This window comes from Annulohypoxylon truncatum (assembly GCF_022578515.1).
Source record: "Annulohypoxylon truncatum strain CBS 140777 unplaced genomic scaffold F4807scaffold_22, whole genome shotgun sequence".
In the NCBI taxonomy this organism is placed as follows: domain Eukaryota; kingdom Fungi; phylum Ascomycota; class Sordariomycetes; order Xylariales; family Hypoxylaceae; genus Annulohypoxylon; species Annulohypoxylon truncatum.
The window spans coordinates 33,281-44,313 of NW_025953808.1; the positions used below are offsets into that span (position 1 = coordinate 33,281).

At 50.8% G+C, this 11,033-nt stretch overlaps 2 protein-coding genes across 2 annotated transcripts; both read left to right on the plus strand.

Moving 5' to 3' along the window:
- Positions 1 to 172: 172 nt before the first annotated feature.
- Positions 173 to 2,741, plus strand: F4807DRAFT_430812 (uncharacterized protein). The gene is made up of 6 exons (XM_047998440.1): positions 173 to 742; positions 794 to 841; positions 912 to 1,403; positions 1,457 to 1,568; positions 1,623 to 1,675; positions 1,776 to 2,741. Exons 1-6 carry the CDS (start codon positions 691 to 693, stop codon positions 2,321 to 2,323), a joined length of 1,305 nt encoding a protein of 434 aa, XP_047852832.1. The 5' UTR covers positions 173 to 690; the 3' UTR covers positions 2,324 to 2,741.
- A 577-nt stretch (positions 2,742 to 3,318) lies between these two features.
- Positions 3,319 to 7,466, plus strand: F4807DRAFT_147463 (HCP-like protein). The gene is made up of 7 exons (XM_047993171.1): positions 3,319 to 3,923; positions 4,011 to 4,428; positions 4,914 to 5,127; positions 5,422 to 5,455; positions 5,576 to 5,634; positions 6,189 to 6,253; positions 7,108 to 7,466. Exons 1-7 carry the CDS (start codon positions 3,461 to 3,463, stop codon positions 7,151 to 7,153), a joined length of 1,299 nt encoding a protein of 432 aa, XP_047852833.1. The 5' UTR covers positions 3,319 to 3,460; the 3' UTR covers positions 7,154 to 7,466.
- Positions 7,467 to 11,033: the final 3,567 nt, after the last annotated feature.

The window sequence follows — 11,033 nt, forward strand, 5'->3', positions numbered from 1 at the left end:
TGCGAACAGGCACTGGATTACTTAATATAGTGGACCCTGACTTTGGAAGCTGGATGGGTTTGATTGGCAGGAAATTGAATAAAGTTTGGATTAGATAAGTATGGTGCCCCACCATTGGAATCACCTGCAATGGGCCGTTTGATATTCAATTCCATCAGAATTCAACTTATCAACTTATCAACTTTACCTATCACCTTCGTACCCTCACAACATCACAAACATCGCAATTATTCAAGAAAGTATTGTGATACTGGTGCCGTCAGTTATTCTAATTTCAAATACTTTCTCAAGGTTTGTTCCTCTCAAGAATCAAGAATCGTCCGCAATAATCATCAGAACTATCACCGTTCTTTTAACTATCAGTTAAATGACGACACTCCCATAAATGCGCGCCAGGATACCGAATATTAACATTTACGTATTCCTGGTATCTTCTTTGTTCATAGCAGACGCGTGGGCCACGAGATTAATCGCAATACGAATGGTCTTGTCTAAGAATTAAAAAATACAAAAACCCCGCTATACATATTCTACCTTCTACACATACTCTCGTTCGCCACCCTCCAACTTAACTCCTCGTTCATCTTTTCACCTTTCAACCGTCTCATACGCACTACAAACACACACCCTTCAGTTTTTTATTTGACGATTGACTTCTATCCGCTTACATCATAATATTTAGTTGCCATCATGTCATCTCCCGAGGACGAAGAGTTGATGACCAAGATCTCCAACCTTGCCAGTGCGTCTCAACAATAGTATTTTGTTAAACCCTATGCTCATCTTCATTTAGGTCGGATCAATCGTTACAAGGCACAGCGCGATGGCCAACCGCATACAGGTTTGAAGTCCCCTTGAATCGTCTAGATTCCTAGATTCAGCATTCCCAATAGTAATGCTAACACGTCAAGAATCTCACCGTCCTTCTCGCGCCTCGGGTTACCGTGCTTCCCCGTATCCTTCTCCCTCGACTTACCGTGGTGGACGCGGCGGCCGAGGCGGATTCCGGCCAACTTATCGCAACAGAACATTAGTCCTCAATGGCCAAAACCGACCTGCTTCCGATTCAGGCGAAGGCGCCAACGATACTTCCGACCCTCCCACTCCTACGGCCTCCTTTGTCACCAGACACGATCGCCATTTACAAATGATCAAGACCGATATCTGGGAGAAGGAATCGGTGAATCGTATCAATGCAATGGAACAGACTGTTCGCCAGAAGCAGCTGCGAAGAGATAAGAAGGAGAAAGCTGCTTTTATGAGCAGTGTGGTTCAGAGTGGTGCTAGCGCTGCCTCAGATAACCAATCTAACGCACCACAGTCAGCTTCTCCGTTCGAGGTTGTGGTGGACGGTATTCGTTTCCGAGTCATTCAAAAGGGTAGCAAGCTTGTCAAAGCCCTAGGTGAGCACTTCGATATGAAGGTACATAATCTTCAGTCGCTGACTGGTTTGCAGATGATGTCCATCCTCCTTCCGATACTCCGAAAATGACTACCATTGGTGGAGTCAAGTTCTATCGAACCAAGCACGGCAACCTTGTCCGACACGGTGTTGTTCACGCGCAGCGGTATGTATATCGAAATTAGATGTGAAATTGATACTAACAAAATGACATTGCTAGATCTGCTGGATTAATGAAGGTCAACGAGCTTTGCAAGGCCTTCTCATGGACCGGTATCGTCTTCCTTACAACTACGGAAAAGCCCATTTCGCGAATCATGGAGGATTGCGGCGTGGTAAGATCCCCGGTGCAGATACTAATACTTTCTCGTAGGATCATGTCCCAAAGGACCCTCATGCCGCTACGTCCATGACGCTTCCAAGACGGCTATATGCCGGGACTACTTAGTCAAGGGTAAATGCCTTCAAGGTTCCCATTGTGATCTTTCACATGACATTACAGAGCAACGTACCCCCCTCTGCGTGCATTTCGCCAAGGGCAATTGCCACAACCCTTCGTGCTCTTACGTCCATGCAGAGCACTCTTCGGCCGACCCTGTGTGCCGCTCGTTTGGAACGTACGGATACTGTGAACTGGGAGCTTCGTGCCCCGATCGCCATGTATTCGAGTGTCCCGAGTTCAGCAACACCGGCACTTGTAATAGTAAGGGTTGTAAGCGTCCCCACATCGAAAGGGCGAGTGTCCTACGCAAGAAGAACAATCGCCTCTCTGGCGACGATCTAGAAGACTTGTCAAGCGATGACGAGGGCACTACGGCTGACACTGACGACATCGATTCCGATGATGTCGAGGAGTATATTAAGAAAGAGGATGACGACGACCTTGATTTCGCCCAGCAGAAGGACTTCATCGGATTTTAATGAGTCTCGCCGCGACTCGTACTAACACATCTAGGTCTTTTCAACATTTGTCAATTGGACAATGGTCAATATGCTAAAGGACAGTGTTCTAATTTCTACGATGCGGTTTTAGTCTTTTAGGCTAGTATCTAAAAGGCACATGTATGCCACGGGCTTTAGTTTGGCGTTTGAGGGATGCCTTGCGTACTACGGACTTGATACCCCTTTCTGCGATGATGCGCTTCGGATGAGGCGTCCGTTAGGGAGTTGATACCCTTAACGAGGAAGAAACAGAGAAATGTGAAAAAGAGAGAGCTAGATAATTGCTGCAGTTAATAAAATGAATTGCTTTGTAATTGTCGTCTTCGACGATGAGATTTTGCTTCTAAATCTATATTACCTACCTGGTAGGCAAGTAGAATATGCGTGTTGAATGAAATGATGTCGGTATGTCTTAGGCTACGCCTAAATGGTATACATCCACATTGCAGTTACACTGTTATAAGGAGATAAAGGGGCTTCCTCGGTTGTAATTAGGGGCTTGCGCCGCTGCGACCAACAGGTAGGTCAGCCACCTAGGTCACGCCTAGGTCACCCCACCCGAAGACTCCAAAGATCCATTCTGCGACCCGTCAAAAGGTCTCCGAAACAGGTACGGTCAATCTTGGGCCAATCTTGGCACGCCGGTTCTCTGGAAAGAGGCCAACCCGTGCCTCGTACCGGAAGGATTGAAACAAAGGGTTGTGCGTCCTGTCTTTTGTTACTCGAAGGGGCTGCGAATTGGAAGCTGAGAATCACTGCCCCCTTTCCGCCCTTTTGGCCCTTTTTAGGGCATTTTGGTCGTTGAAGAGCGCAGCGAAGGGCTCGGCGCATAAGCCCGGGGCTGAAATGAATGGGCTAGCTCGAATGATGAGCGCCTATTAAAGAACCGAAGGACGACTATCCATTGCTGCCGCTGCTGCTGCTCCTGCTACTCCTACTGCTCAAACGAATACAAATTCTATAATTACTTACTTTCTAGCGTTTTGCGACTACAATTCTCTTACCATTGGATCGTTGGATTTATGTAAACATTGGTAATTAGAAAGAGGGAGAAGTAAAGAGAAAAAAAAAGACACCCAATTGCGATTAATTGCGACCAATCACACAACCGGCACGATGGGGCTTCGCGACATGATCAAGAAGAAGGACCACTTCGACGGCGGCGTCGATCGCGAGACGCTCGACAGGCTGGCCGGCCCCGAGTTCACCTTCATCCGGTCCGACACGCACACGCAGGAGATCATCCACCCGCCCACCAACAAGAACTACCTCACGACGACGACGACCCGAAGTAATAATAGTAGCAATAGTAATAACGCAAGGGAAGGAGGGGGAGGATCGCGGACGCGCCGCAGCCTCGACGTGTTCAGACCTCGTTCGCGCGGCTCGAGCACGTCTTCCGTGCAGAGCGACAGCAACAACGGGTTGACGGCGACGCCGGCCGTCGCGCGTTCGTCGACGCACCGCCGCCTCTCGCAAAGGCTGCACCTGTCGAAGGCGCCGCAGACGTCGGAGTTCGTGCCGGAGAACCTGCCGCAGATCAACGTGTGCGCGGCCGATGGCGTCGGGGGTGCAGGAGGCTCGCGCAAGGGAGGAGGGGGAGAAGGAGGGGGGGTCATCGGAGGGGCGCTGGTGGGCGCGGGCGTGGGCTTGGGAAACGGAGGAGGCGTGGATAGAGAGGCGAGCGAGAGCCAGTGGGAGAAGAGGGCGACGATACTGGCCGAGGCCAACGAAAGGGGACAGCGCCGGAGCAGGTCGCCTAGCGTGAACGTCTCGCCGCCGCCGTCGCACGGTAATTCGCCGTATCCTTCGTCTGCGGACTTGGCCGGATTGAGACTGTATGATGATGTAGCCGGAGGAGGGAGAGGAAACGGAGGCGGATACGGAAATGGGGGAAACGGAGGAGGGATAGGGAGATCGGACGGGGTCGTCTCGTCGAAGGCGATCGACGAGCAGATCCAGGAGGCCATCCGATTGCACGAGGACGGCCAGCTCGACCAGTCTACGCGCTTGTTCGGGCGCCTGGCCGATCCGCAGGGGGCGAATAATCCCCTGAGCCAGGTCCTCTACGGGCTCGCTCTGAGGTCAGTAAATTACCTATTTACCCTTGTTTGGATCGCCACCCTCTGCATCTTACGTCTTTTGGGTTTATGCGATGCGATGCGATGCGATGCGATGCAGAGCGATGCGGTGCTATTTTTGGAAGCATTTGAATTTGGCATCTTGCATCTTGCATTTCGAGGTCTAAGTCGTGTCTATCTCTCATGCGCACGTTTCTCCTTGCTTTGCGGGTCTAGAAGCATCTTCGATTTTCATCTTCATCAGGAAGTGGAAGACGGGAAGAGCGAAAGAGAGTTACGGCTTCTGGGTAGCAAACATCATAGATGGGTTGAACTTGCGAATAGACCGACGGTGGCAAAGTTGTCTATCTACCTATCCTGTTGTCCACCTACTGGCAGACATACGAATACGAAGTATTGCAGCAGCATAAGGGATATCGAAAGTTACATTCATCTTCAAAGGGTCAAAGGAAGCGAAGCTAACGAACCGCTTTGGCGGGCACTTTCAGGCACGGCTGGGGTTGCGAACCAGATCCCGAGCGAGCTGTCACGTACCTCTCGGCGGCGGCGTCGAACGCGGCAGCGGTCGAGAGCATGGCGCTACAGGCGGGCCTCAAGAAAGGCGGCGCCGCCAAGGGCGAGCTCGTCCTGGCCATCTTCGAATTGGCGAATTGCTTCCGCCACGGCTGGGGCATCCCTCGAGACCCAGTCGCCGCAAAGCAGGTGGGTCATGATCCAATCCAATATTTGCATTACTGTCACCGTTTCATTATTGAAGCATATTGAAAAGCACTCGGCCGGAAAAGGGGTAGTAGGAGTTATGTCAAGTGGATGATTAATGAACATCAAGAGTTTTGTGTGTGTGTGAAAGAGACAGAAAGAGGAAAAGAGCGAGAGAAGGGAGGATTACGACACTCTACGCTTGCCCACCTTCCTAGCCAGAGAGATATCTTGCTGTCGTTGGGAGTCCCGCTGTTTATGTGATGATCGTATCGGCTAATGTCTAACATCGGGCAGTATTACGAGACGGCCGCAAACCTTGGAGATACCGGTAAGTGATGTGGTCAGACCTACCTGTCGAGAACAGACCACCACCTCTTCGCTGCGTGGACGAAGAAACTTGCGGTATGCGGTAGGCTAACGTACGGGGAACTCTCCTCGGTCTACGCAGATGCCATGAATGAGGTCGGATGGTGCTATCTTGAGGGCTTCGGGTGCAAGAAAGACAAGGTACGTGAGCTTAGGTTAGGCGCGAAGGCGTCGACCCTCTCCCTCGCCGCCCATCTATTTCCTCTCTCCGTCACATATCACTTCCAAATCCGTCGCCTCACGTCCCTGCCCAAAGCTCAGACAACATACAACACACCATGCACCCATGAGCGACAGCTACACGTCGATGAGGTGTCAGCCTCATGTGGTTTAGATTGTGGCTTGTTCATGATCAGCTTCGGCTCGCTTAACGTTCACGGTTAGGTCAGGATGTCTTGTCTCCGTTCTAGTGCTCTGCAAAGGGAGAAGCGGCGAGCTAAGTATGCCCTGTTGGCTGTCTTGTAAATCGCGATCCCTCTCCCGTTGGGCAGCAATGAGGCTTGAGCTCGGCCGCAAATCAGGGCCACTCGGCGACGCATACCTGAACCGTGAACGTGCTTACGTACCTAACCTGACACATGCCCCCCTAACCAACATGCCTCTATATGCCCATACCTACGTACATATTACACTACCCTAAGTAAGGAAAGGGGGGAGGAAGATCACATGAGACTAACCGTATGCTTCCTCTATAGTATGCCGCTGCGAGGTACTACCGGCTGGCGGAGGAGAACGGCAATAAGACCCTAGGGAATACATGGTAAGTTGTCATCGATCTATTTCGTCCCAGTTTCGTAAGATCCCTCGTATGACGGGACCCTTTATTATTTACCCATCTTGGCACGATCTCCCTCTCCCTTTCGCTACCTCACCCCCCGTGCGTCGGCGGCGCAGCAGCAGCAACAAAGAAGTAGCTGCAGGACCCCGGCCGTCGCGGGTGAGTGGCCCCCTCCTCAAGGTAGACGACAGGGCTCTCCGTGCTCCCGGCGCCAGTAGTTGAAGTTGTTCGCCTTACTTTTTTTTTAAGCTTTTGGCGAAGTTGGTTCTCCGGTCCGAGTCTAGAACCAAAGCTCCTCTTTTTTTTCTCCTTTTTTTCTTAGGTTTTTACGTCTTTTCCAATGTTGTTCTTTTTCTCCAACAAGTGGACGGGCCGCGAAAACGGGCCTCGCGGGTTGGGGTCTAGGCGAATCAGAGCCTCATCTTTCACCGAACCCGGGAATTGTCGCCCTTTGTTTCCCTCTCTCTTAGGGTCCCCCGTCTTTGACCAGTTGTTTCGTCGCTGGCTAGCTAGCTGGCTGGCTGGCTGGCTGGCTGACTAGGCTTATCCTGTGGCCGCGAGCGCTTTAGCACCCTCACGCCATGACCAATGTAAATGCCTCAGTTGCAGTAGCGGAGCTGTCCGGCGCTCTGTATCGTCGCTCTCTTTGTCTATCTCTGCTCTACGCTTACCTGCTACCTACGCTACCTACCAGCCTGCCTGTTACTCTCTGCTACTCTGCGCTGTTCCTTTTTCCCACTGGCCTTTGCCGAACTTCTCCGAATCTAGCATATTCACTGTCTACCTCTTACTGCAACGTTCGTTCCCTTTACTAACCAATGACGCGCCGCGCTTAGGATTTGGAAGGACAAGTATAATCCTACGAACCCCAAGAAGAAATAAGCTGCACATCCCGCGCGGTTCGGGGCTTACTCATAGGGTAAGAGGGAAAATGCTATGGTAGAATTTAAAAAAAAAAGTCGGCCATTCGTCAATTGGGTTTGGGGGGAATATGCAGTGCTCCGGTCCGGTTCGTGGCCCTCTATTACGGCATCCTAGCGCAATGGATACGGAGTTCTTTGACAATGCAAGCAGTGTTTATGTATGTATGTACGTAGGTATCTTGGTATCTTGGGGGAGGGCAGATTCCTTTTTGTACTTGCAAACATGACGATAGACCGACCGAGCGAATACGCGGATAAGGGGGGAAGACGGACTCCTTTCTCACAAGTTTTGAGCTAGTCACATTTTTTCTTTTTCTTTTTCCTCATTCGCCGGGTCGCAGCATATGTAGTAGCGACTGGATATGCTTCTGTACATCATCTCTGCATATGCATCGCCGATTGTGGGGGAATGCATGTTTCTAAGCTCGCCTCTCTTTCCCGTCTCTCTCTGTCTTCTTTTGCTCTCTTCGCCGGACCTTGGGGGGAAGAAAGGCGTGCTTTTGCGGCCGGGAAAGTTGCGAGAGGGGGGGTGGGCGAGCGGGTAGATAGGTTAGAAGACTGGAAAAGAAGATGGATGTGTTGCTCTACGCCGTAGATCCCGTAGAACAGCCTGCCTGCCTGCCTGCCTGCCTTGGCTTTGATGGGTTTACCTGGATTATTCGAATGGACAGAAAAGTTGCACTTTGGGGTATCTCGGCAGCGCGCCCCTCGTTGCGGATTTGCCAATTGCGAATGGGGGGGAGCCGGTTTGCATAATGAATTGGTTTCAATTGGGGTGCTTGGTTGGTTTGGTGGCTTTCTCGGCGGGTCTTGTTCAAGGCAGACTTTAGGTACACTACTGCTGCGACTTTGCTAGCAGATGGCTGTTCGACTGGAAGCTGGAGAAACTCGTGCCATATGTCCATCCCGTCCCGTACATTACAGCGCCTCTTAGCTTCGCTACCCGTGTGGAGAAGGGCATGCGGCTGACTGAGCCTGCCGCCGTTTCATATATCTTTAATATACAGAATTGACCGGTAAGGAGCTTAGCTTTTTGCACATTGAGGATCCCTTCGGGTTGGAAAGGCAGACACTATTTGTTTTTGTTTATTCCTTGCGTAGATTACGACGGCTTAGCATAGGCCTAGGCTTAGAATATATGGAGTTATGTCGGCTCGAACATAAGCTATTTGCTCCTATTCCCTATGTCTTGCAGGGAAATACAGTCAGCTCAGCGTCAGCATTGGCTACGATATGCCTCTCGTGGAGAAACGTCGATGATCCACCATCCGATGTCATCCGGTTCCTTCGTGAGGAAACCGCCTCGCCTTGGCCTTGGATGTTACTTTGCTCTACTCCTTGCCTTAGGCGTTGTCTCCTAATCCGTATAACCCGAAGACCCCCAATCCGTAGGTATTCTACGGCTGGTTGGTGTAACGCGCCGCGAATAACGGTTTCTCCTTTACGATGGGGGGATGGAGATAGAGATATGTAAAGCCTTACCTCCTTGCTTTCTTACGTCTCATCGTCCCGGCGATCAGCAAATGCTTAATGCTTAATGTTTCCTAACTTGTGGTTCCGGGACCAGACGCCGCACGTCCCGGATGGGCGTAAAGCCGTGTAAGCGTGATGTAGTAAGTATACGAAGGAGAAATTTATAAAAAAAAAATTAAAAAATAAAAAACATTTATGCTGCGAAACCGTATGCGCGCGGTTTTTTCTCCGGCGGTTGTCTACCTATGTCTGCCCATGTCCTACTTCGACTCTCGGATATCTCGATCAAGCCTCTTCCGCATCGCCCGTGTTATATTCGTACGTAAAGGCCCCTACCTATCTTCCCTATCGACACCCTTCCGCCTCCGTCGTCTTATCGTCAAGGTTATAGGCCTTTCTATGGGATCTGTAAAACGTGTTCTGTGCGCTCTGAGTGGGCGCGAACTTACCTTAGCTACAGGCGGTAAGGTACTATGTAGCCGTTCTGCCTTTGTAGCGATTTGGCGATCCCGTAGTACGCCGGGGCTGCGTGATGCGCCGTTGTGTATAACGTACCTAGGTAAATACTACATGATACATGGGCGATGTAGTATATCGTGAGCTTCGTGGGACATGCGCCTAGTCAATCAATGGCCTAAGGCATATAGCGACCTGAGTATATGACGAAAGGGAGTCATAATCCAAGCAGTGGAAGGTATGCCAATCGTAGAAACGTAATATTTAGACACAGCACACACACACACAAACAGGGCAATAAACGTTCGTGATACCTTTTCAACCTTTGGAGGAAGAGGGCGGCGGTGTTATCGTTGCCCCCTCACAGTGGATCTAGGTAGTATGTGAGATCATATATACGCTAGATGCTATAGCTATTGATAGGACGAGAATTACACCTGGACGGACGCTGCTTAAGCCCCTGTATTACCTTAGCTATCTGCCTAGACGTGCCACGAGATGTATACTCCGAACTTGCAAGTGCATGCGCCTATATCATCACCTAAACCGGTTTATCTCAGGGCGAATGAAGACCATTATGTCTCTATATGCTGCTAAATCTCACTCTACTTGTGACAGTCCGCAAGCCACTACTGCTAGCACCCGTGGTCCGTTTTTTTTTCCTTGGTACCTACATACCAGGAATATTCCATACCTAAGGTATTGTAACACCAGACGACTCAAGAACAGCCCTTCCCATCCCCGTGGGGAAGAGAGACATGGAAGGAAATAAAGTGCCGAGTGCGACGGCACTCCAGAGGAATACTGACACGTACCACAGGCGAAGTGGGCGATGGCATGACTGACGGGCCCCGCGAAACAGAAAACAGGAGACACAAGAGCAAGGCAAGACAAGGCAAGCAGCGAACAAGCAGCTATCCGCACCTCCTCGCAGCGCGCCGGCGCAGGCTCCGGGGCATTCCGGGCTCCCGGCTGCCTGGTCGTTGGTTATGCGCGCGGTTGGACGAGCTGGAATGAGCAATCGTGCTTTGGGGAGGGATAAGATAGCTGGTAAAGTCGTAGGTAGGTTATAGTGGTAACATTAATGGTAGCTCTGGAGGTATTGTATGTACAGGTGCTTGTGTTTCTTAGTCACGGCCGGTCGGTCGATGGTCTAGGCCTTCAGGCAAGACGATGCGATGCCTCCTGTGCCTTGCTCAGTTTCCCATAGTACTTACTTACCTAAGATATCTCGATATAAATTTGGTCATTTCATACTCTACACATGTTCACGTAGCGCGGTTATCGTCATAGATGGGTTCGCGGTAATCGACAAAGGTCAGGCAGATCAGTAGAAAAGTTATGGCCAGTCAGCTACCAAGGCAGAGTAGAGAATACGGTTAGCGAGTAGGTGCGCTACCTACCTATATCGGTAGTAGATGCGCAGATGCGAACATCCGTATTCCGATCTCACTTGTGATCTTACATACATTCGCTCATACCTACCGTACCAACCTTTGAGGCCCATTAGCAGGTAACAATATGAGTTCGGGGGACCTATAGAATAGACCGCATGCGCAGGTCTGCCCACACACACGAACAAAGTCTGCCTTGGTTAGGTAAAGGCACTAGCGCTACTGTAGGGAGAAGCTTGTGTGTGCATGTATGTTTATACGGGTGGACGTGGTTCTCCATGGTTCTGTATGGGCAGTATGTAGGATCGCGAATAATGTGTGGATGGATGGGGGAATGGGGAATCCAGAATGGGGAAATGCCAGCTGTCAACCACGAGATCAACCAACCCCTCGTAATCTACCATAATCTACCACACCCCTTTCTGCTCGGCCGGACCGCAAACCTGTCTCGCGTGAACACCACCCATCCAGCCCATCCCACCAACGGCGAACCAACGAGCTAAGATATGTATCTGC

What these genes read in the sequence shown, in the direction of transcription:
- F4807DRAFT_430812 (XM_047998440.1), top strand. Translation starts at nt 691, where the DNA reads ATGTCATCTCCCGAGGACGAAGAGTTGATGACCAAGATCTCCAACCTT. An exon ending in CAAGATCTCCAACCTTGCCA is followed by an intron (nt 743 to 793) that starts GTGCGTCTCAAC and finishes ATCTTCATTTAG; the next exon opens with GTCGGATCAATCGTTACAAG. An exon ending in CAAGCTTGTCAAAGCCCTAG is followed by an intron (nt 1,404 to 1,456) that starts GTGAGCACTTCG and finishes ACTGGTTTGCAG; the next exon opens with ATGATGTCCATCCTCCTTCC.
- F4807DRAFT_147463 (XM_047993171.1), top strand. Translation starts at nt 3,461, where the DNA reads ATGGGGCTTCGCGACATGATCAAGAAGAAGGACCACTTCGACGGCGGC. An exon ending in ACCCAGTCGCCGCAAAGCAG is followed by an intron (nt 5,128 to 5,421) that starts GTGGGTCATGAT and finishes AACATCGGGCAG; the next exon opens with TATTACGAGACGGCCGCAAA. An exon ending in AAGACCCTAGGGAATACATG is followed by an intron (nt 6,254 to 7,107) that starts GTAAGTTGTCAT and finishes CGCCGCGCTTAG; the next exon opens with GATTTGGAAGGACAAGTATA.